The 26,369-nt window shown below is 35.6% G+C and overlaps 1 protein-coding gene across 2 annotated transcripts in view; it reads left to right on the top strand.

Annotated features, from left to right (window-relative positions):
- The window catches only part of Ipmk (inositol polyphosphate multikinase), a 33,583-nt gene extending 8,521 nt beyond the window's left edge, over nucleotides 1-25,062 (top strand). Inside the window, exons 2-6 of one of the 2 annotated variants that reach the window (XM_042696266.1) lie at nucleotides 3,278-3,372; nucleotides 5,081-5,177; nucleotides 15,171-15,343; nucleotides 19,340-19,421; nucleotides 23,507-25,062. In XM_042696266.1, coding sequence (XP_042552200.1) covers nucleotides 3,278-3,372; nucleotides 5,081-5,177; nucleotides 15,171-15,343; nucleotides 19,340-19,421; nucleotides 23,507-24,132 — 1,073 coding nt within the window. In that variant the 3' untranslated portion in view covers nucleotides 24,133-25,062. The remainder of the gene's footprint in view (nucleotides 1-3,277; nucleotides 3,373-5,080; nucleotides 5,178-15,170; nucleotides 15,344-19,339; nucleotides 19,422-23,506) is intronic. The other variant, XM_042696267.1, reaches the window with a different exon arrangement.
- The last annotated feature ends 1,307 nt before the right edge of the window (nucleotides 25,063-26,369 follow it).

The following is a 26,369-nucleotide window of genomic DNA, read 5'->3' as shown; positions in this document are numbered from 1 at the left end:
ATTTTTTTCCCATTGAAGTAAATAATGTTAGGGGAGTATTTTGGGACAGTTACATACCCCGCTCCTCACCAAGGTTTATCTTAAGCATCCATTAATGAAATTTGACAGATTCACTTGTTACCCTGAGAGATTCAAATATTCTAACTTTGTCATTAATCAGTCAGTTTTCATTCTTCCTTGAGAATAGATTTTCGTCATTAATTCATTATTACGATAAAGCAGTGAATTTTTCAAACTTGAATAAATTGTACCCATAAATTGCTGCTTTTAGTCAACATTAAAATGGGTTTGTCCCAGATTTGCATAGTGACAGCTTCATCAAGCTGACTTCTGTGTTTTTTTGACATTAACCGTTTTCTCTTTCTGTTAAAGTATGTTTGCACTTTTTGGCATGAAAAGATGTTCCATGTTCATTTTGGGCTTTTCATCTTTCTGCCCTTGAGTGGGCCATTTTTCTTCAAAAAACTGGTTGCTTTAGAGGTGAATGAAAAAAAATCATGATCTAGACACTGGGTGTATTCATATCTCTGCATGTAGTACTGTCTTTTTGGCACTAGATTAAGAAATACACAATTTTATATTCCTAAAAATTTGAGTGTATTCTCATACCAAAAATGCAGCAGGCCTTTTTGTTTTTTTAAGTTTTTTTTTTAAGCTGGGAATTAAACCCAGGGCCTTGTACATATCAACATGGGCTCTAGCAAATAAATGTACCTTCAGCCCCATGCCCATGCCTATATCCAACACAGTCCATTTCTTTGTTTTCCCTCATTTTCTGTTAGTATTTCCTTTATTCTGAATTGAAAATGCTGCCTCATTTTGAATTTTTTAAAAAACTCAATTCAAATAGTGTGTGAGCCCATACTAGAGCTTGCACCCAGGGCCTTACCTTTTGCTTACCTTATGCTTGGGGGTAGGAGTGCTTTGCCAGAGGGTTTTCTTTTTTATTTTTGTTTTTTTTTTTTTTTTTTTGGTTGGTCATGGGACTTGAACTCTGGGCCTGGGCATTGTCCCTGAGCTCTTCATTTCAAGGCAGGTAGCCTACCACTTGAGCCACAGTGCCACTTAGGGTTTTCTGGTGATTAATTGGAGCATCAAACTGTTTCCTGCCTTATAAGGTCTTTTTGCATGTGACTTCCATTCCCTCACCCATCACTAGGAGGCCACTTAAATCAGGATCTGGTATGGTTTTTTTTGTTTGATCATTCCCCTCACCTTCTATTCCTCCAAGGTTAGGGGATTACTTCTGTTTCCCTCATTCACAGTAGATCTTTGCCTGGATCTCAGGAACAGTATAAGGAAAAGAATCTTTTTCATTTTTTTTCTTTGGAGTAGTGGTGTTTTTCTTCTTTAAGGTTTGTACCCTTGAGGGTTGCTCTTACTGTTTTTTTGTTCTGCCCCAGAGTTTTGCTCAAGGCTAGCCACAGCTCCAATTCCAGCTTTTTAGTGGTTAGTTGGAGATAAGTGTCTCAAGGAAAATTTCCTGCCTGAGCAGACTTTGAACTGAGATCTTCAGATCTCAGCCTCTTGAGTAGCTAGAATTATAGGCATGAGCCACCAGAACTTGGTGTTATGCCTCTTTTTTTTTTTTAATCTTGGTAGTTTTAGGGATGGGACTGAGATTTTAGCTTTAGCCTCAGGTATTGTAGGCTTTGGATGTTGGAATTTGCTCACCTTGTATACTATACCTTGCACTACCTTCTGTTTACTCACATAAGTTGAGGGGTTATGCTGCAGGGTAACTAGTATGGAATTGAGTTTTTAGGATCTGTTTTAGGATTACTATAGTCTCTTTAACAGCATTTGTCCAGTGGGAAGTCCATCTACATGTATCTTGACCAAGTGCCTGCCTCCAGGTGGCGAAGTTGTGTTTTTCTGCTCAGATAAGGACACCTTACTTTTGTCCTCTGGAATTATGTTTATCAAAGTTTTCCTGTTTGTTACTTTATATTCTCCCTGTGGATTGTCAGGACCACAGAGTAAAGGTCTTGCTTGTTCTTAATCCCTACCCTTCCATAGTCATTTTTGATTCTATTAGCCCATTCTTGAATTACCAAAATCATTTGACTACTTACCAATCAATCTTAACTTGTATGGATTTACATTTACCTTCCTTCTACTATTTACCAAAGTTCTAAAGCGTATTTGAAGATTGTATTTATTTTTGTTTTTGGCAGTACTAGGGTTTGAATTTAAAGCCATTTGCGTTATATCCCCAGCCCTTTATTTGCTTTAGTTATTTTTCAGATAGGGTCCTTGTGTTTTTATAAGAGATTGGCCACAGTCCACGATCCTCCTATCTTTAGCCTCCCATGTAGCTGGGATCACAGGCATTAAATAAATACCATGCCTGGCTTATTGATTGAGATAGGGTCTTGTGAAAGTTTTTCTCAGACCTGCCTCATGCTGCAGTCTTTCCTATATCTAACTCATGAATTTGAGTCCGCGTGCCCAGCCACTGTATTTCTTGAAACTTTGTGCTTTTTTTTTTCATTAAGAAATGTAAATTTAGTGAAAAAAATGAAATAAGAACTCAAGTAGAATATCTCATCAAAATTCTAAGTAGGTTTATTGAATCATATTCTGTGAAATATCAACATATGAAAATTGGAGATTTGTATTCAGGACTGACCATTCATGGTTACAGAGATGGAGCCAGTGTTGACACACTTGTGGTGAGTTTAGGAAAACACTGTGCTTTTCAGTGGGCAGATTATGAAAGGTTTCTCCTTCCTGCTCCAGTCTTGGTGTGTGCTTTCGGCTCTCACTTTTCCAAATGGCTCCATTTCTTTGTGCTCCTTGTACAATGGTGAAACTGACTCAGGATAGTTTACTTAAAATTTTTTTGAAAACAAAAGACTTATAAAACATTAACAAGCAGTAATACGTAAGTGGCCACTGTCAACACATTTTTATATTTATAAAAGTAGGACCTGTTTATGTTACTGTTTCTTGCTTAACTATAACCTGATCTCTCCTGGAAAGTTTATTACTGAGGAATTTCTGTAAAAATACACATGTACATGGAATTCAAAGTTGAACAGGGACATATGTGCCAATGGGAAGTAGTAATTGAAAATATAAAATTAATGAAGTTTGTGTTTGGGTGTTTTGCATGTAACAAATACTGAAATATATTGGTTGAGTGTTAGACATTTTTGCGATAAGTAAAAGTAAATCCTTAAAAAATGCAGTTTTCATGTTACTTGAGGAACATATCTGACCTGTGAATAGGATCACTGAAGTGGAAACATGAAGTTCCCATTTCTGTTCTTAGGTATACTGCAGCATCCGGATGGCACAGTTTTGAAACAGTTACAGCCACCTCCAAGGGGCCCCAGAGAGCTAGACTTTTATAATATGGTAAGTGAGGTAAGATTTGTATTATATACAGAATGTTCTTCAGTTTTCTGATGACTCAAAGTACGAAATACATTTCTATCAGATCTACTTCACTGAATATAGTAGAAACAAAAGCACTAATCTTTTACTGTGTTACTTACTGTATGTGGTGTAGTCTGGGGTTTTCTAGTGCATGTCTTCAAGACTTTGATTCAGGAAATTGATTTTAATCAAGGAGTCATGATGCAATTAAAACAGTCAAGACTTAGGTGAGAGTATTTGTAATTCTCAGAAATGCTAAGTTAGATAAGTGTTTTTCCCACAGAATTTCTTTGTTTTTTGGGGGGGGGGGAGGATTGCTTGCTGTTTTTTTTTTTTTTTTTCTTTTGTACTAGTAACTGGGGCATTGAACCCAGGGTCTGGGTATTGTCCCTTAGCTTTTTTGCTCAGTGCTGTTGCTGTGCTCCTTGAGGCATGCCTCCACTTCACAGGTTTTGTGCTGGTTAATTGGAGAGAAGTGTCTCTTGGACTTTTGAACTGTGATCTTCAGCTAATCTCAGTCTTAGTAGCTAGGATTACAGGTGTGAGCCACCAGTGCCTGGCTTTTGCTTGCTTTTTGAGACAAGATCTCACTGTGTATCCTAGTTTGGTTTGAAATTCTCTATAACCAGACCGGCCTTCAGTTCATAAAGTCATGATCATCCAATACTGGTATTACAGGTGTGGACTATCATGCTAAGTTTAGAGTCTTAAATGTACTGATCTACTTTGTGACTCTCCTAAGGAGAGAGGAAGGAGGTAAACTTAACATCTGATTAACCCAATGGCTAGGAATAGTTTTTAGTTTGTCACCCAAAAGAAAACCTTCTACCCTTGAAGTCATATGCCACATTACTCCCTCTTCCTTACCCTGTCAATCTGCTTCTGTGGACTTTACTTCATAGAAATGAATGCACCCAAAGCGTGACCTTTTGTATCTAGCTTATATTTACTGTAATGTTGTAAAGGTCCTTTATGTTCATCGCACATCATTTTTATGTCTGAGTGATATTCCATTGTTCTTATATGCCACTTGTTCACCTTTTATGGATGTTTGGATTCTTTTCCCTTTTGACTTTTATTCATAGGGGTTCAATGAACATTCGTATACAAGTATTTGAGTACTTGTTCTTTCTTCTTTGGGTATAGAACAGTGAGATTGTTAGGTCATTTGGTAATTCTATGTTTAATATTTTGAGGACCAGTCAAACTGTTTCCTGAAATGGCAGTACTATTTCACGTTCCCAGTAGCATTCTGTGAGTGTAGTAATTTCTCCACATTATCATCAACACTTCTTATTTTATTTTCTTTAAACCCATTTTTAGTTAAGCTGCATTTTGAAATTCTTTCTTACTCTGGGGTACAAATGAAAGTTTATTGAACTTCCTTTGGCCAGAATTTATTTTCATGCCATGACTACAAACAAGAATTACCTCCAATGTACATAATTGTAAAATAGTTCAAGAGCAGTGAAAGGGTATAATTAGATAGCCAAGAAGAATGTGTTCTTAAAATAATATATATTTTTTTCCAGTGGAGACAAAATAATCTTTTTTGTTTACTCCAAAGTTACTTCCAATTGAAACCTCTATCAGCTAAATTATGATTCAGTATGAGTCAGTAATGTGTTTGAGAAATACGTGGGACAGTTATAAAGCATTATAAGAAACTAAGGAATGTTCTATTTCTCTGTTTCAGGTTTATGCTGCTGATTGTAGTGATGGTGTTCTTGTAGAGCTACGAAAATATTTGCCCAAGTATTATGGCGTCTGGTCACCTCCTACTGCACCAAATGGTAGTATTTTCTTAAAAGTACACCTTTTAGTTTTATTCATGAGATTGACTTTTTTTTTGGGGGTCTGGTTGTGGGGCCTGAACTCTGGGCCTGGGCGCTGTCTCTCAGCTCTTCAGCTCAAGGCTAGCGCTCTACCACTTGAGCCACAGCGCCACTTCGGGTTTTTTTCTTTTTGCTTATGTGGTGCTGAGGAATCGAATCCAGGGCCTCATGCATGCAAGGCAAGCGCTCTACCACTGAGCCACCTTCCCAGCCCCCATGAGATTGACTTTTAAAGGCTTTATGTAAAGCCTTTAAAACACAGAATGTAATGCTTTCTAATTTTTCTTTTCAAAACAAAATTTACATGATGTATATAGTCAAGGACTTGATATCACCCTCTTTGGTCTTCAGAGCTAAAACATTTCTGATATTTGGGCTTCATGCTTGCATAGTATGCATGAAGCCTTGGGTTCGATTCCTCAGTACCACATAAACAGAAAATGTCAGAAGTGGCACTGTGACTCAAGAGGTAGAGTGCTAGCCTTGAGCAAAAGCAGCTCAGAGACCGTGCCAAGTCCCTGAATTTAAAAAAAAAAATCTGATAGCAAACATTAGGTATACAAGGGGGAGGGATTTTATTGTGATTTTTTTACACATGCATATAATATATTCCAGTCAGTTCACCCCATCACCCTCTTTCTCCCTTACTCCCTCTAACCTTCCTAGTACAATTTCAAGTGGTTTAATACATGTAATCTGTTTCAAAAATACTCAGCTAGTTTTAAGGTTTATCTTTTTGCTAATAACAGAGCAGTGACTTTAAGGCAATAGCTTTTACCTTGACTACTTACAAGTTTTTTGAACTTCACCAACTCAGTAACCTTACTTTTTAATAGTTACAGATTTTTCTGTCTGTCTGTCTGTCCATCTGTCTGTCTGTGTTTTTCTCTCTTACTGTTGGGTGACAGTATCTTTACCAGGTACCCAGCGATCAGTTTTTGACCCTCTGGCTTCACCCTCCCCAGTGCTGAGATGACCTGAGTGTACTCCCACATCCTGCTTCAGTAATCTTTTGAGTGCTACCTTCTGTATGGTTTTGTAAACACTAATTTTCTTAGCTAACTATAACTAGAGATGTTGGTACTACTATGATCAAAAGACAAGGTGAGGAAAATGAGAGAAGACAGGAGAAAATTTACACAGGAAGAAAACAAAGGACAGGGAATAAAATGCACATGACACAGACAACTCCATTAGCCAGCAGTTGTCTCAAGGGATTTCCTCTTCCTTTCCTACTTTATTTGCTCTGGAAGAAGTTGGACAAAACTGCCCCACATACATATTAATTAAGTTTTGCCAGAGACTTCATGGAAACATTTTAATCCTTTTTATTCTAAGTGCAGTATAAGACAGTAAACTTTTAAACATGTTTATGCCCAGAGATCATAAAAGCAAATGTTTCATTAGATTTTTGTACAGTACTGTGGTTTACATTTCTGTGTTTTACATATTATTAAATTAATGACATTTATTTTCAGGTTCTTGTGTAGTTTATACTTCCTCATTTTTGGTTGGGCATCAGGAGAGTTTTATAAAGCTGATAGAGTTTTTTATAATTTAGATCAACAGAATTTGTTCAACAAATTATCATGTAACAAATAGTGCTTTTGCTTTCAGTTTGTTTTTCAGTTGAAGTCTCTTCAACTTTCTTTAAGGCCGCCTCCACACATGATCCTCCTATATCCACCTCTAAAGTAGCTAATAATACAGACATGTGCAGCCATAATCATTTTATTTTTCAGTATATTATCCTAACTTTGGACTAAGCTTATCTTGCACCTTGATCCCCCTGTATCTTTCTCACTCATATTTTTTGTAACAAGCTTATTGAGTATAATGTATATACCATAAATGTGTCCATTTAAAGCATATGATTCAGTGGTTTTTAGTGTATTTACAGAGTTTTACAATCATTAATCACCATTATTTAACTTTCGTTCATGACCAGTGGGATTTTTTTAATATTAAAATTGGTTGGAAATTATTTTAGGAGATGTCAGGCTAGTTATATATAATAAATCTCATTATACATTTGTATAAGTACATAGATGCTTAGGATACATAGCATCAAAAGCCTTTATTGATCGATAGTTAATTGGGGTAAGAAAAGTATAACATCATGGAGGTCTGAGCAAATTGACAGTTTTCAAGTGTGTATGTACCCTCTGATTAATGAGTAGGCTCCTTGGTTGGCTACTAGTAGTCATATTTCAGCAAGCATGTACTAAAGCAGGCTAGCCCAATATATCTGTTCCTCCATCTCCTTTAGCCCCAAATTTGGGGACACATGGTCTATAATTAAAATTCTTTCTATTTTCAGTTTCTGTTATCAGACAGGGTTGACAATTGTTGTTGAAAAGCAAAGTTCTTGTTTTTCTGTCTGGCTTCATGCTGGGGCAGTGATTTGCCATTGGGATACCTTTTATTTCCTAAACAAAGTTTAAAAATAAAGATGGTAGCTAATGCTAAGTAGATTTTCTAGATTCTGTGGGCAAAAAGCTTACTGAAATGTGGGGCCTAGTATTTCCATAATTTATACAGTCATTAATATTCATTAACTCTCTTAGTGTGTCAAGGTTATACTCTAGCAGTAGAAATTTGCTGTAGGAATTTTTTTACACTTAACATACTAAAGAACAATATATGAATTATATTTAATTCATATTTATATGTAATGTAGAACATTTTTTTTCATTTGCAGTAACTTTGTAATTTTAACAGTCATCAACAAAATGAAAGTATAAATATTTTGGACATCGTTACAGTTTTGTTGGTAAACCTATTGAGATATTTTAATTAATTTTCATGAGTTTTAACCTCAAAAACATTTTTAGTAAAATTTTAGAAATTGTACATATACTTTAAATGGATTAATGGCTTAATTGTTTACGTCACTGTCCATAAGCTCTTGAACTCTTTCTTAGGTTCTCTTAAAATTAACTCATACTTACGAAGAATAGATATCCTTTTACTTACTGTATAAATAGCAGCACTTTATAAATATATCCCTCTAAATGTGAGGTTTACAAATGTCATGCTCTATGCCTCTGAAAGAGACTAGCCTTTTAAGAATCAATTGTCATAGAGATCCCAGAGTTCATAAAGGTTATACTATCTTATCTTTATTCTTTCATTGTTAAATATTATCTTATAAACTCTTACAAAATAATTATATCATTAAATTATCAGATATTTTTCTAAACATCATATTAATTATAATTAACTTACATTGTTGAGCTTGGTACTAGTAAATCCCAGATAGATCATACTTACCTTATTCTTAGCATGTCAAACTTTTTGATTAATTATAAAACATTAATATATCAACAACAAAGCAACCTAGCTGTCAAGTTTATTGCAGTAATCTTTTACTATCTATAATCTTAACTTTTTTTTGGTTATGGGGCTTGAACTCTGGGCCTGGGCATTGTCCCGGAGTTCTTCAGCTCAAGATGAGCGCTTTACCACTTAAGCCACAGCACCTCTTCCTTAACTTTTTTAAATCTATAACTTTTTCTATAGAATTTTGAAAAATAGAAAAGCAAACAGTATTTGAGGAAGAAGTATGAAATAGGCTCAGGATGGAAAAGTGAGTAGTATGATAGTTAAGCAGTTGTAAGGACCTTGCTTGAGGTTAGTGATCAGATTAAATGTGTTTTGCAGTCATGACACATATTTTAACTTGAGATAAGATCAACATATAATAAATAGATATTTTTTGTTAATATTTAACCGCAGGCTAAGGCTTTGTATTAATCTCAGGTTAGAGTCTCCATTATCTTATGCCTAGTTGAGTTATGACTATGTCTTTTTATTTTGTGGTAATTAAGTTATATTTGTCTTATCTGGAAAGAGGTATAATCCAATGAATCATTTTATATTTATACTAAACATCAAAGTTCAGTGTAAATCCATTAGTGACATAACATGGTTAGCAGATTTATTGTGTGCATTTTTATATTTATATATATTTACAAATAAAATGAGTAAATCTTCAATGAATACAGTATACATTATGCTACTAAAATATTTATGTATGTTTTTACTTCTATATCTCAAAACAGGTCTTGTACTTCAGTTAATATATTGGGTGTATGCAATTTTATTTTGGATGAAGTAGGAAAACATTGTACTTCTATTTGTAGAATAGGTACTGACACTTTGCAGTACAGTATTTCATTTATTCTTCATGATACCTGATAGTGGATTCTATTGTATCTCAAATAAATAAATATATATATATATATATATATATATATATATATATATATAGTTGAGATATAGAGAATTGCTATCTAGGCTACATACTAATAAATGGTAAATTTGAGCTCTGAATTTACTATCTCTGCTCCTAAAGCGGTTGTTTGTTCTTTGTGGATAAGTTGTAGAAATAGATGTGGACTTGATAAATGAGAGACTTTATGATAAAGCTACAGAGAAAGACTAAGCTTCTGAGCTCAAGATAACCCCAGAAGCAAAAACCAAATCTTATCAGTACCCAGGAATTGGATCTCTCTCTCTCTCTCTCTCTGCTTATTTTCTGTGAGTGTGTGTGTGTGTGTGTGTGTGTGTGTGCGCGTGTGCGCGTGTGCGCGCGCGCGCACGCATCAGTAATAGACTTGAACTCAGGACCTTGCACTGTTTACACAGCTTTTGCTGTTTATGGCTAGACACACCTCTAGTTCAGTATTTTGTTAGGTAATTGGAGATAGAGTTTTGTAGACTTCTCTGTCCTAGCTGACTTCAAACTTCGATCCTTAGATCTCAGATTCCTGAATTACTAGGATTACAGGTTTAGCCCCTGGTTCAGGGCAGTATCCTCATCCCACTACCCCCCTTTTTGGCAGCACTAGAGTTTTAACTCAGGCCCTGATGCTTACTAGGTTGGCACTCTAGCACTTGAGCTACACTCTAGTCTTTCATATTTTCTTCCTCTCTGGTTTCCTGAGCTATCTCCATCAAAGGAATCACTTAATTTACATCAAGTAATTTACATGTTGTGGCATATGTTATTGACCTAGACATGCCTGGTTGGTGATCAGAATGTCATTTCTGCATCTCAGTTCCAAACTGGTAGGACTAAACAAGGTTGTACCAGATGACCATTCCTGCTTCAGTGACTTTTGACCAAAGGGCAAGATTCTGAAGTATGACAGTTCTAAAGGGCTTGTCTTTGAGGATCTATGGATGATAGCTTTGAGTTGGATAAGCATAATGCACATTGACATTTGGTTTAGTCAAACATTCTTCTTCTTCTTTTTTTTTTTTTGGTCAGTCGTGGGGCCTGAACTCTGGGTCTGCGGCACTGTCCCTCAGCTCAACCACTTGAGCCACAATGCTACTTCCAGCTTTTTTTTTTTTTTTTCTGTTTATGTGGTGCTGAGGAATCGAACACAGGGCCTCATGCATGCAAGGCAAGCACTCTACCACTAAGCCACCTTCCCAACCCCAAGTCAAATATTCTTTTAAACTTTGTGGCTATGATATAAATACATTTTATATCAAAACTCAGTGTTTATAAGATTATGGCCAATCCACAGTAATAGGTCTTAGTGTATATGAGAATTCTCATGTTTACCCTTTTCTGTCATTTAAGGAACTTTGGTTACTACCCTTTAAGTTGAATTTCTAATCCAATAATAGTCTATAACCTATATATTGAAAAACATTGCTCCAGTCTGTATTTGCAAAGGGGCCTGGTTGATGTATTCTTTGTTACCCAGTCTGTGGTTTTGCCTAACAGGCTGTTCTTTAGCCTTTGAACATTTAAATAACTGAATTGCAGGACTGACTTACTTTGATTTAGCTCTATTCCATGGAAAGAATTTTCTAGTAACGTTTTTCAGAGAGAAATAATATTCAGTTTTTTGTACATATGGCAGAAACTCTAAATCAGTATCATGTAAATCAATAATCGATTGTAACTCAATAATATGATCTCAATGCTGAGATCATGCTACCTTATTTCTGTTTTTCAGAAACACTTGTAAGCTGCTAGATATAATAACATTGATTCCTTAAGTGAACTTTACTACAACAGATTTTTCAGTTTATTTTTTAAATCTTGGGAAGATAGAAATGAGAATCTCAAATTTCCGTTTGTTTTTGTTGTAAAAATAGTGTACAGAGCGATTACAGTTACATGAGTAAGGTACATTTCCTATTGAGCATTGTTACCTTCTCCTTTGTTTTTCTCCTACCATCCCTTCTCTTCCCTTCTCACCTCCCCAACTCCCCCCAACCCCCCAAGTTGTAAAATTCGTTTTCTACATAGTGTCTTGTACATCTCATTGTTACAATGGGTCAGCCTGTATCCTTGTTTCAGCATTTTGTTATTTCCCTTGAGAATCTCAAATTTTTATGGTTACTTAAAACGAGGCCAAAGAACTAAAAGAAACCACTCAATCCCAGTAGACCTTAAGTTAGAGTTTTATTTCTGAAGGCTAATAGTAAATAGTCTAGCAGTTACTTAATAATTAAATTGAAGGAAAGCACATTTAACTAGTTGAAATAAATGTAGAGTAAAAACCTATCCCTATTTACTAAAGAAATTACTGTTCAGTATAGGAAAGCCAAGTCCAAAGTTCTACTGGGCAGTAGGAATGGGAAAGGCAAACACTCATTATTCAGCAAACATTTATTATACTCTTATTGCGCTTGTATCTTCCTCCTTTATAAAAAGAAAAGAAGAAATATTGTTTTTATATTCAGACATACAAAATCTACTTCCAAACTTTATAACAGGTTATTGTTTATTTTAATCTCTACCAAATGAACACATAGTTGTGCATTTGAGGCAGGATTTCCCTACAACCTCTACAATGTCATACACAGCTTTTACAAACTCAGTAAGAATTTGCATTTTTTGGGGGGGAGGGTACGGTCTTGGGGCCTGAACTCTGGGCCTGGGCGCTGTCCCTCAGCTCTTCAGCTCAAGGCTAGTGAGCCACAGCACTACTTCTGGCTTTTTTCTTTTTGCTTATATGGTGCTGAGGAATTGAACCCAGGGCCTCAGGCATGCAAGGCAAGTGCTCTACCACTGAGCCACCTTCCCAGCCCCAAGAATTTGCAAATTTTTGACTCCAAATTATATGCTAACCTTTTCAGCGCCAAGAATCTACTTTGTTAGTCTTTAGACTTTTCTGACATTTGGATTTATGTCTTGTTGCTAACATTCTTGTGCAGCTGGAGCTGTAGAAAGCTGTTAGGGATGGTAGGAGAGGATCTGAAGGAATTGTCATGTGCTCCTTTCCCAGTTTCGCCCCCATGGTGGTAATCTTTTAGAATACACAAGCGTGGGTGGGCTCCAGCTTCTTGGTCAGGATGTTTCCACTTGTCTATTGCCTTTCACTACAGTGTTGTGCCTGTATCCAGATCTTTTGTTTTCTCTTAAGCTGTTGAAGATAGCTGTTCAGGAACTTTTCTCTCAATTGTAGGCTCCTTCTGTATTGGTGCAGCTCTCCGGCTGCAGTTTCTTCTTCATATCTATATAGTCACAACCTTCCTTCCACTATCCTTTCAGGGACAGAATTTGATCTCTATCTCTTACCCTTTAGAGGAGATGTATGCTTAGTCAATCTGAGTGGTGTAAAAATGTTTAAGCTCTGAGTTGTCCTCATTGGTTCAACACAAACTTCTTTATTGTAATTGGATAATATCCTAGTCTTAGTGGAACAGGAACAAAGAAAAGGGACAAGGCTTCTTTTATTCTTGGTACCCTTTAGAGGTAATGTACATTTTTTTCTAGCCTTACTTGAATTGCTAATAGTTAACAAGATAAAATCTTTTCTCTTTGAGGAGAAAATATTTATTTTAGGAGAAATGTTTATTACTGTATTCATTACTAAAACCTGAATCATATTTTTCAGAATTTAGAGATTATTTTACCTTGGAAAGGGGAGGAAAATATCTTTCCCTCTTCCCACATTGGTCCTCCATCCTTGCTTTCAGTAAATAGATTTTTATAATATTATAATTGAATTTACATTTATGTTGCATGCAAACAAACTTTTGGATGTCAGTGTTCTCCAATCAAGATCTTAGCCATAAAAGAAACGTAAATCAAGACAACATTGAGATTCCACCTCACCCCAGTTAGAATGGCTATAATCAAGAAATCTAATAACAACAGATGCTGGAGGGGATGTGGCCAAAAGGAAACCCTACTGCATTGTTGGTGGGAGTGTAAACTTGTTCAGCCACTTTGGAAAGCAGTATGGAGGATCCTCAAAAGACTCCACATAGTGCTTCCTTATGAACCAGCAATCCCACTTTTGGGCATTTACCCAAATGATCACAAACAAGACCACACTAAAGATACCAGCACAACTATGTTTATCACAGCATTATTCACTATAGCTAAGATATGGAACTAACCCAGATGCCCCTCAGTAGATGAATGGATTAAGAAAATGTGGTGTATGCATATACAATGGAATTCTGTGCCTCCATCACAAAGAATGACATTGCCCAATTTGTTAGGAAATGGAAAGACTCAGAAAAAAGTATATTACATGAACTAAGTCAGGCAAAGAAACATAAGTCCCATGGTTTTCCTTGTTTGCAATGACTAGTACATGTCTAGGACAAGCAGAGAAGGTCAAAGGCTATGTACATATGACTATATAAGATGATGTTAAGTGAAATGTTCCCCAAGACAAGAGACACAAGTGGATTTTCTTTCTTGTTATTGTTTTTAATGTACTTATAATGAACTATGTGATTCTTTTGTTTCTTTTGTATGTTCTTCCCCCATGGTATAACCCCTGTTTTGATTTTGGTGTTCTACATATTGTATATACATTTTTTGTAATTTTGAGGAGAGGAAGGGATATATCGGAATGCTTAAATGGGGATTCAGGTTGATCCATTGTGATGTTGAGATGTACAGGACACTGTTGAAAACGAACTTTACCTTGTCAGGGGGGCGGGGAGGGAGGAGTTGGGGAGGTGGGGAGCAAAGGGATGGAAGGGGAAAAAACAAAGGAGGAGGTAACAATGCTCCATAGGAAATGTATTCATTACCCTCCTTATGTAACTGTAACCCCTCTGTACAGTATTTTTACAATAAAAATATAGATATATATATAAAATACAAAGTAAGATCTTTGATTTTCCTTAGAAACTGGTAAAACTAGGATCCCCTTACTTTTGTTGTAGGAAGAATTTAGAGTTACTAGTTTTAAGTGAAGAATAAATGAATAAAACATTTTTAAAGTACTAAAAGATACTGTGCTAAGGCATAGATGGCATAATTTATATTTAAAAGGTGAATGAATATATTCTGAAACAACCTTGAAATAATGTCATCTACTTTTTGCATTACTCGGAGTATGAACTCAGGGCCCCATGTTTACTTAACTGATGCTCTGCTAAACTGATGCTGTACTACTTTAGCCTTGCTTTCAGCCTGCGTTTTGTTGGTTAGTTTGGAGATAATCTAGTGAGATTTTCTGCTTGGGCTGTCCTCAAACCAAGATACTCCATACCAACCTCTGAGTAGTTAGGATTATAGATGTGAGCCATCAGTACCTGGTTCCATTGCCTTTTGCTTTTTAATTGTTATTTTTCAAGAGTTGTACAGAGGTGTTACAGTTTCATAAGTCAGGTTATAAGTACAATGCTTCTTAGACATTTTCACACCTTCCTTAGCTTTCCCCCATTTCCCCCTCCCATTCTTACACACAGGTTACATAGTTCGTTTGTTAACACAGTATATATTGAAAACGACTGCATTTGCTCATCCTTCTTTTCTCCATTCCTGTTGTCCCCCCATACCATTTGTTAATGTTACACATTTGTTGGTCAGTCCTTTTTAATAATAATAATAATAATTGCTGACTAGGTTTTTAAATTTTTCTTTTCTAGGATTTCCTCCTTTTGTTTGCCTTTGTGATATTTGAGTAGTAATATGTCTGCCTGTCATTAATTAGTGTTTTTCTTTACTTACAGACTTATACCTAAAACTGGAAGATGTGACCCATAAATTTACTAAGCCCTGTATAATGGATGTAAAGATAGGGCGAAAAAGCTATGATCCTTTTGCCTCGTCTGAGAAGATTCAGCAGCAGGTTAGCAAGTACCCATTAATGGAAGAGATTGGGTTCTTGGTGCTTGGCATGAGGGTAAGAGTGATTCAGTATAATACACACATTTTTCTTTATATTTTTTTCTTTGAAGATTACTGCTATCATTATAATGCTAATATATCAGAAGGGAATATGTTTTCATAAATCCTGAATACATAAACTTTGTGAGGGCAGGAACTTTTCTTTTGTTCACTGGTAAATGGTTAGTCTCTGTTCCTAGCACATAGTAAGTGATGAATAAATAAATGACTGAACCCCAAGATAGTAACTGGACAGTTATTTTAAATAATTTTAAGCTAAGGTTCAAATAAATATTAGAAAAAACATTATTTTTGCATTTTTATTAGAAAAGTATTGTTTTTCTGTATTCTTTAAAGACAAATTTTAGTCACTTCTTTTTCTAAGTTTAGTAGTATTTACTCGATTTAAACTTTTTTAATTTAAAAAGTTGTTCTATTTGCTTAATTATTTGGCTTTGACATTTATAAGTGTGTTTTTAACAAACACCTAAGTTTACATACATGGGACAAATACATTTTATATACATGGGGTATGTAAATAGATTGTATATATGTGTTATGTAATGTTCTTACCCAGTAATAATGTCTTAAAGCATGTACTGTTTATGGTGAGAATTTCCAAAATCCTATCTTTAGCTTTTTTGAAATACACAGAAGTTACCTTTCCCAATCACTGATTCCTGATTCAAGGGAATGATAATTATATTTTCCTTCTGTTGATCATACTGTCCCAAGTCTTTTTTTTGTATTCTCTTCCTTTGTGATAGTATGACAGTAACACTTAAGATTTATCCATAAGGAAGAGTTGGAGCTTGCTTTTGCTCATTCTGTTCTCCTTAGCATATCTCCCAACCATTAAAAAATAATAATTACAGCCTTTATTTTAACTATACATATATGTATTTGTGTGTTTTCAGGCTGGGAGTATATGTGTTTTATAAATATCTTTGTTACTAGACAAGAACAATAGTAGGTAGAAGTTGGAGAAACTCAAGAGTTTTTTCCATTTTAGTGTTAGTAAAGTAGAAATAAACAGGGGCAAAGAGAATTTAATAACAGTGTTGCACTAGAAAGATTTAACCTTTTTGGTGCATATGTGGGGTTGAAGTTCCTATGGATCAGATTTAATTTGACTCTGATCATAAGACTCCTGAATAACAGAAGGGTGAGTTTTTTAGAATCATGTTTTTATTTGGGTTAATCATGTTTTGCAGTGCTGGGCATGAAACCTAGGGCCTTGCTCACATTCAACATGTTTTTTTTAATCACTGAGCAAACCTCCCAGCCATAGAATTCTCTTTAAACATATTCAGGTAAAATAGAGAATATCCATTTCTTAAAAGTGTTCTTATAGCTCAGTGTAATGTTTCTGTTGAGAGAAAGAGGGGCTTCTTAATGAGCCTTCTAGGCCTGCCTAGTGTTGCATCACAGGATGTGTTACTATGCCCAGCCGAGAAACTGTCCTTCTTAAATAGGTTTTATGTTTATGTAAAAGAAAATGATTTTATTCAACTCTTTCTGTGTAAAGAGTTTAAGAGACTCTTTTGATTGCTTTTAGTCTTTTACTAGTATGAGTCATGTTGAAGTGAGTAACTATAGACCTATTTTATTCTACCAGTGTGCTAGCACATCCTTGGGATAAATCTTTAAGGGAGGTGTGTCCACATTTATAACTTCAGTAAATATTGGCAGTTTGCCTTATATAGGGCAATGGTTTTCAAGCAGGGGCAATTTTTTCCCCCCATGGAGACATTTTTTCCCCATGGAGACATTATCAGTGTCTAGAGACATTTTTGTTTGGTAATTTAAGTGCAAGAGACGTGACATGCTCCTAGTAAGTTTGAGGCTTGTTTGATTTCTGTGAAATCTTCTGCTCCTTTGTCCTTTTTACATTGAATATAAGGATACACTGAGTATCTTATATAAATTTTACTTACCTTTTCTCCATTCTTTTTTTTTTTTTTGGTCCATCATGGGACCTGAACTCAGCCTGGGCACTGTCCTCAGCTTTTCAGCTCAAGGCTAGTGCTCTTGAGCCATAGCGCCACTTCTGGCTTTTTCTGCTTATGTGGTGCTGAGGAATAGAATGCAGGACCTCATGCATGCAAGGCAAGCACTCTACTACTAAGCCACCTTCCCTTTTCTCTATTCTTAAAGCATCCTGAATGGGGTGGAAATGTGAGTTTTGGTTAGAAATACTTTCTTTTATTATTAGATATTCAACAATTCTTTTACATTTTCAGGGGGGGGGGGGCTTTTATTTCATTTTGTGCATTTTGAATTTATTCTGACATGAGAAGTAAGGTATAAAGTTATCTCTCCCCAAATAACTAATCAGACTAACAGTCATTTTTTTCTACTGACTTAACCTATGACATACTAAATTGGCTTACATATTTGATTCAAATGTATTTTAATACATGGTAGGATGATAGTTATTCTTACTTTTATTTTGAATTTATCTGGCTCTTCCTATTGTTTTGTGTGAACTTTTTCATTTTTCATCTATTTTAAAGACAAATTACCCAGGCTGATCTCAAACTTCTAGGCTCAGCCCATCCTCTTGCCTTAGCCTCCTGAATAGTTGATAGTACAGAAATGAGCTACCATACCTGGCTGTGCAGAAACTTTAGAATTAGTTTATTTGATTTTTTAAAATGTTGGTGGCTTTTTATTATCTCATTTTAGTTGTAGATTAACTTTAGGATTAGTATCTTTTTATGATGTTGAATCTTCTTAGTGAACATGGGTGTATATCTTAGGAATGTTTTAAAGTGCTCTTTATACACATCTTGTGTTTATTTACTTTTATTTGTATCTCTTATTCTTTTTGCTGCATTTGTAAATGAGGTCTTCTACTTATTCAAACTTGTTATTTGAAATATTGTTTTGTTTACTAATTTTATTCAACCAGTATTTGTTTTTTTATCTTTTGTATTCATTTTTAAGTTGATTTTCCAGGGTACAACTACTACCTAAAAGAATAATAACTTATCTTCTAAATGATTATCTGTGTTACTAGATTATGAACTCAGGGTCTCCTACTTGCTAGGCAGATGCTGTCTACTAGAGTCATGTTCCAAGCTCTTGACACTTCAGTTGTTTTTCAGAGGGTGTTTCTCATTTTTTGCCTACTGTGGATTTGGACCAGGATCATCCTCATCTCTACCTTTTGAGTAGTTAGGATTACAGGTTTGAGCCACAATGCCCAGCTTGTTGGTTAAGAATGAGGTCTTGCTAGCTGGGCACCGGTGGCTCAGGCCTGTAATCCTAGCTGATCAGGAGGCTGAGATCTGAGGATCACAGTTCAAAGCCAGCCCAGGCAAGGAAAGTCCATGAGACTCTTATCTTCAATAAACCACCAGAAAACCAGAAGTAGCGCTGTGGCTCAAGTGGTAGAGTGCTTGCCTTGAGCTGAAATGCCCAGGCTCAGAGTAAACCCCACAGCCAGCAACAGAAAAAATGAGTTTTTGCTAACTTTTTGTCTGGGTTGGGTTTCAACTACAGTCTTACGGAATTTGGCCTCCTGAATAGCTAGGATTACAGTGTAAAACCACCATGCCTGGCCCTCTATTTGTTTTGTTATTTGTTTGTATTTGCTAGTAACTTCAAAATAGTATTACATAATAATATAAAATTATATTTTATTATATGCTTATTATATATAGGTATATATAATAATTATAAAAGATGTGATAGAATCTACTTTTTTATGGAAGCTTTTTTATTTTAAAAGAAAAACACTTCTTTACCTTCTACCTTAAACTGGAGACTAACTTTTCCAATATGATAATTTTATCATATTGGAAATAATCATCTTTCCTTATAAGGACTTTTTGTCAGTAGTAGATGTTAAATTAGTTAAGTGCATGTATTGATATGACTATGATGTTTTAAAGTTTATTATGATGAGTTATATAAATAGATGCCATATTAAACACTCTGCCAGGTTAAAAAAAAATGTAATCAGAGAGTATTAGTCCTTTATTAGGCACTGCTTTTTTTTTGACAGGTTTATCATGTTCACTCTGATAGCTATGAGACACAAAACCAGCACTATGGAAGAAGCTTAACAAAAGAAACTATAAAGGATGGTAAGTACTACAAAACTAATGCTGATGGCTGATGGTACTTCAGTTTTAATTCATCTCCAAAATATTAATTTAATTTGTGGTAAACATTTTTAAAAATCAGTACTGGGGTTTGGATTCAGAGCATTGTGCTTGTTAGTCAAGCACTCTACTATCTCTAGTCCTTTTTATTTTTTTTTTTATTTTTTATTTTTTTTGGGTCCGGTCGTGGGGCCTGAACTCTGGGCCTGGGCACTGTCCTTCAGCTCTTCAGCTCAAGGCTAGCGCTCTACCACTTGAGCCACAGCGCCACTTCCGGCTTTTTTGTTTTTGCTTATGTGGTGCTGAGGAATCGAACCCAGGGCCTTGAGCATGCAAGGCAAGCGCTCTACCACCGAGCCACCTTCCCAGCCCCTCTAGTCCTTTTTAATCTAGTTACTTTTACATAATGCCTCATGCTTTTTCCAAGGGCTGGCCTGTACTTCAAGGCTCTTATTTACATATTTATGTCCTCTTTGTAACAAGTGATGGGTACACACCACCACAAACAGCTTTATTTTTTGAAATGAGATCTCCCTGAGGTTTTATACATATATATATATATATATATATATATATATATATAAAATTGTAAAGATAGTGTACCAAGGGGTTACAGGTACATGAGCAAGGTAATGAGTGCATTTCCTATAGAGCATTGTTACACCCTCTTTTATACTTCCCTTACCATCCCTTTCCTCCCCACCTCTCCAGCTCCTCCCTCTCCCCCCCCCCCTTGCAAAGTTGTAAAGTTCATTTTCAACCCTCTTGTACATCTCATTGTTACAATGGGTCATCCTATATCCTTATTTCAGCATTTTGTTATTTCCCTTCTCCCCAAATTAGAAAAATGTATATACAAGATTCAGAGCACCAGAATCAAATATAGTGACAACAGGGGTTATACCATGGTCTCCATGAGGTTTTGCCTACTCTGGCCTCAAACCAAAATCCTTCTGATCTCTCTCTCCTAAACGGGGATTATAAGGATCAGCCATGGTACCTGACCTATGTATAACATTTTCTTGAAAAATAAAATTTATATTCCCAAAATTAGATCATAATCCTCAGTTTCCAGTATACCCTATACACACACACACCTCCCAGCTTTCCAGTGCTCTGTACCCTATACACACACACACCTCCCAGCTTTCCAGTGCTCTGTAACACACACACACACACACACACACACACACACACAGCTTTCCAGTGCTCTGACCAAAAACCCTAACATAACCAATTTAAACATAGGAAATGGGCTGGGAATGTGGCTTAGTGGTAGAGTGCTTGCCTACCATGCATGAAGTACTGGGTTCCATTCCTCAGTACCACATAAACAGAAAAGCCGGAAGTGGTACTGTGGCTCAAGTGGTAGTGAGCTAGCTTTGAGCACAGAGAGGCTCAAGGATAAAGCCCAGATGCTGAGTTCAAATAAATAAATAAAGGAAATGTTTGATTCGTGGCTTCATCTTGTGCTCAGGTAGCCTAATTACAGGTGGTGCCACAGTACATCATGATAGACATACACTGTAGACAAAAGCAGCTCTCCTTAGCACGGCCAAGAAGCAGAGTGAGAAGAGCGAGAAGGTCCCCAAATTTTTTCCAAGGACACATCCCATTGACCTAACTTCCTTCCTCTAGGCCAACTTCCAAAAAGTTGTATCACCTCTTAATAACACTAAACCTTCAACATACAGACTTTGGAGGAAGAACATCTTGGATAAAATATTTGGTTGTATGCTTTAATATTAAGCTGAGTACTGGTGGCTGATGGCTATAACCCTAGCGACTCAGGAGGCTGAGATCTGAGGACTTAAGTTCTAAGACAGCCTGGGCAGAAAAGTCTGTGATCTCAATAGACTACTCAGGAAAAGCTGGAAATGGCTCTGTGGCTCAAGTGTACAGCACTAGCCTTGAACAAAAGAAGCTCAACCCTGAGTTCAAGCCCAAGAACCAACACACACACACACAAATATAAAACATATATATGTCATATATATATATATGAAACTTACTGACTGTCTAGCTTAATTCTGAAATTAAAGATTGTCATTACAGTTTTTTTCTGGGGGGGGGTTCTGGGGTTTGAACTCAGAGCATTGTACTTGCTAAGCAGTCTACTATACATCTCCAGACCTTTTTTTATTTTTAATTTACTTTTCAACCAAGGCCTCACTTTTTTGGGGGGGGCCCGTTTAAGACTACAATCCTCCTCCTACTTTTTCCTTTGCCTTGAAATTTGATTATGTCCCATCTTGATCTTCTGACTAGCTACAGTCATATTTTGAGTGTAGATTGTAAATACTAATATATTAAATTATTTATTACATAAGAGACTTAAAATGTATATTGTTTCATGAAATGTACTTTTGAGAAGTTTCCAAAGCTTCTAGTGCTACCTAATGAATAATCAAGCAAAATTAGATTGATATAAAGAAAGTTTGCTAACATACATACATGCTTCTAAAATACTAATGGTCAAGATATTGCAAAAGTAAGTTCTCTTAAATTTGTGGAAATAATATTGGAAGCTTATTTGTGGCTCTACTAAGAGAAATATTTATGTGTATTGTCATTTGTAGAATTTTTATATTATGTATAGAAAATAAACACCCACAATGTTAAAGTGTTTATTTTGATATATATAACCAACAGCAAGATGATGTTCAGATTGTGTATTTAAAACTACTTTTCTATTATACTAGGGTTTGAACTCAGGGTTTAGTGCTCACTTGCCTTGCTTGCTTGGCTGCCTTGGTTGCTCAGCTGTCACTCTACCACTTGAACTATGCCTCCAGTCTGGCTATTTTGCTGAATGTTTTGGAGATGGATTCTCTCTAACTTTTTTTTACCCAAACTGGTTTTAAACTGCTGAGTTGGTAGGATTACATACATGAGCCACTAGCACCCAGCTAAATATTTCTTACCAATTTTTGTCCTAAAGTTCAGGAACAAGTTATTTAAAAGCAGAAGTCAAGTTGTGTATACTCATAATTTCCAATCTATAGTAACACTTTAAGGCATAGTTTTAAAAGAGGCCCAATAATCGTATAGGTTAGTACATTTAAAAGTTTCCATTTTAAGCCAAGTTCTGGTAGTTTACACTTGTAATCCTCTCAACTTGGGAGTCCTGGGCAAAATCCAAGGTTTAAGGCCAGCTTATGCAGAAAAATTTGCAAGATCCTTTTTTTTGGGGGGGAGGGCGGGGGGTCTGGGCTTGGGCTCTATCCCTGTGCTCTTCAGCTCAAGGCGAGCGCTCTACCACATAGCACCACAGCACCACTTCTGGTTTTCTAGTGATTAACTGGAGATAAGAGTCTCATGGACTTTTCTGCCCAGGCTACCTTTGAGCCATGATCCTCAGATCTCAGCCTCCTCAGTATTGAGGATTACAGGTGTGAGCCACCGGCGCCCAGCAACAAGATCCTTTCTTTAACCCATAGTTGGGCACAATGGTTTTGTCACTTTAGCAGTGACAGAGTTGGGGAAACCTGGCTCAGCTGTACACTTTGGTAGGAAATTGAGACCCAGTCTCAGTTTGTAAAAGGATAGAGGCAGCTTAGGTATTAGAGCACCAGCCTAGCAAGGAGGCGGAGGTGGCTTTGAGTTCAAATACCAGTACAACCAAAAAAGTCTCAGGTATCAAATAGAGACAATTTTGAAATCATTTTTCTTGAACATAGTGTTAAACTACTTGTTTGTAAAAAATTTCTTTTTTTAATACATTTTTGTTGTAAAGATACTGTACAGAGGGGTTACAGTTACATGAGTAAGGTAATGCGTACATTTCCTATCGAGCATTGTTACCCCCTCCCTTGTTTTTATCTTTTGTGTCTTTTATATGAATAAAACTTTACTTTGTTAGTGTCATTTAAATAGTCTGTAATGAATTTTAACTAAGAATTAAGTTGTGATCTAAATGTCTCCAAATAGAATTCTAGAAATAGCTATTCAGTTATTTTAAGAGATGATGAGGAAATTATTGGAGAATTTTATATATTGTGAGTTCACTTTCCCCCTAGCAGCTGTTTTATAATGTGATTCTAATCCTAATATATTTCATATCATAGGTGTCTCCAAGTTTTTTCATAATGGATTCTGCTTAAGAAAAGATGCTGTTGCTGCCAGTATTCAGAAGATTGAGAAGATTCTGCAGTGGTTTGAAAACCAGAAGCAGCTTAACTTCTATGCTAGCTCATTATTGTTTGTATATGAAGGTTCATCTCAGCCACCTACTACAACAAAAACAAATGACAGAACTTTGGCAGAAAAGATATTATCCAAAGGACAACTGTCAGACACAGATGTACTGGAGTACAATAATAACTTTCATGTGTTAAATTCCACAGCAAATGGAAAAATAGAGTCTTCAGTAGGCAAAAGCTTATCCAAGATCTATGCTCGGCACAGAAAAATGTATTCAAAAAAACATCACAGTCAGACTTCATTGAAAGTTGAAAATAGGGAGCAGGACAATGGGTGGAAAAGCATGTCGCAGGAACATTTAAACGGAAATGTACTTTCCCAGCTGGAGAAAGTTTTCTATCACCTTCCCACTGGTTGCCAAGAGATTGCAGAAGTAGAAGTGCGAATGATAGATTTTGCTCATGTGTTCCCTAGCAACACAATAGATGAGGGATATGTTTATGGTCTAAAACATTTAATTACTGTACTTCGAAGTATTTTAGACAATTGAATCTTTTGCCTTGGTCTTTTAAGGATGGGCCAATCATAATGAAGAGCAGCAGTTATTATCTCTGCACCTGTGATGCTATGTAAAAAATTGTATTGTGAGTCGACATTTTATTTGTCTTTATACTTTTGGTAGAAAGGTTAACTTTTTTATAATCTTACTCAGGAATACTAACTGTAAGTTCATTAGAAAACTATGAAGAATAAAGAAACAGGAATATTAAATAGGGAATGTGGTGGTACATGGCTTAAACAACATCTGTTTGGCTCAAGCAAAATGGAAATCATTGTTCAGTCATTACAAGTTTATTTAGCTTTTTGTAGCCAATTTTATCATGAAATCTGTCCACCCAGCCTTGACAGTGAGCCATATCTAAACTATTTCATCATCAGAACACCTTCAAATATCTACAAAGCACAGGCTAACATCCTCAGTATTGGCTGTTTAATGCTACAAAGACTGGAAAAAATTCTACTTCAGAAATAGGATTTTATATTAAAAGTTCAGACCAGCATATCAAAAGGTGCTTCTTAGTGAGATGACTTAGAATTATTGCATTCCAAAAGCAAGTTTTCCTTTTATTTTCAGTTTCTGTACATATTCCAGAACACAAAAAAACTTACTGAAATGGACAGCAACAACAGCAACAACAAAAATCCTGAAAGTCAGGGCACTGGTTATTTTTATTAGGGTCAGGAGAAGAAAGAAATTATTTGCAAGCAACAATGTATTTTTCTTGTAAGCTCATTTAGTAGCAAAATTGGAATCTATTACATTGTGAAAAGTACTATAAACTGAGATGTCAACTGTGGATGGTTGAGGCTTTTTATCATTTAAATACTTTTTAAATTTGTCCTTTCAAAATGCATGTATTTCTATGTTCCCTATTCAGTTAAGCAATAATATAAATGTATGTTGTTAAAAATAGTGTTTCTGGAAGTGGCGCTGTGGCTCAAGTGGTAGAGCACTTTCCTTGAACTGAAGAGCTTGGGAACAGCATCCAGGCCCAGAGTTCAAGCCCCACTACCAACAAAACAAAAAGTGTTTCTTTGAACTCAATTAAGCAACAGAGGCAACATACAGTTAGGTAAATTGTCAGAAGTACCATGTAGCAATTAATGCATAATGTAGGCTTTGGTGCATACCTAAATCTATGCTTCCGTTTCACTCTTCAGTAAAAGTTTTATATTGTAGTCTGCACAAGAATTATAATTTATTGCTGGCTGGGCAAAGGGTGATGCTATTTTTCTTGGGAAAATTTGATTTATAAATATTACCTTTGTTTCACACCCACTACCCTTTTCAAATTATCTAATTGTCAATGAAAACATTAAAATTTGAAATTAAGATAGTTACACATTGTTACTTTTTTCTTTCTCCTTTAATTAAAGTTTTGAATCCAAGTGCCATTTTTTGTGATGTTGAAGAAATTTAAATTTGTCTTACCTTCCCAGCCCTTTCTGAAGGCAGTTTGCAAATACCTGAATACAAAGAAAACACCAAGTAAATGCTCTGTGAGTTCTATGTTTAGTAAAACTGTTAAACTGGAATGACACTAAAAATTCATGTGTATTTTATTAATATTTTATTTGGAATCACTATGAAGTGTTTTCCATAGAGGCTTTGTGTTTTCTTTACTGCCCAAGTAGGTATTAACTATAGATATTTTGTTTCTGCTTTATGGAAATGAATAGAAAATTTTAGTTTTCCTTTTTCTTACACTATGGACTTTTGTTGTTGTTGTTGTCATTATTGGCTAGTGGTTCAGAAAGTCTGAACTTCATGCAATTAATACTGTGTGGAATCTTGAAGCTGTTTTCATAGGGTAATATCATCCTATGTACCACAAATTTAATAACATTTCATCAGATTCTTTGGAAATTTTAATTCAGTAAATCAGTTCCCAATCTTCGTCATCTAGTCTCTGGAAATACAGTTGTGTAAAATCACTGTCTTATCTTTTTGATAGATCATGTTTTGTTATAATAAAAAAAACTACTTTTATGTTTTTCAGGGAAGGGATTAACCTTTAATTCTTTTTGTTTACATTTTTTATCACTGCTTTCCATTGCCCATTTTATGTTACTTTATAAGTAAACTTGTAATGGAGTAATTGTTTATGTAGTCTTCATGTGACTGTTTTACTGTGCAGTCCTGTTTGACGATTATGTTAAATTTACCACTGTGAGGATGAGTAATCACTATTCACCAAGGATATTTGAATATTGTTTAAGAAATAA

Source organism: Dipodomys spectabilis, unplaced genomic scaffold, assembly GCF_019054845.1.
Source record: "Dipodomys spectabilis isolate Male_0828 unplaced genomic scaffold, ASM1905484v1 ptg000207l, whole genome shotgun sequence".
Lineage (NCBI taxonomy): Eukaryota > Metazoa > Chordata > Mammalia > Rodentia > Heteromyidae > Dipodomys > Dipodomys spectabilis.
This window is presented reverse-complemented; position numbering and strand designations above follow the sequence as displayed.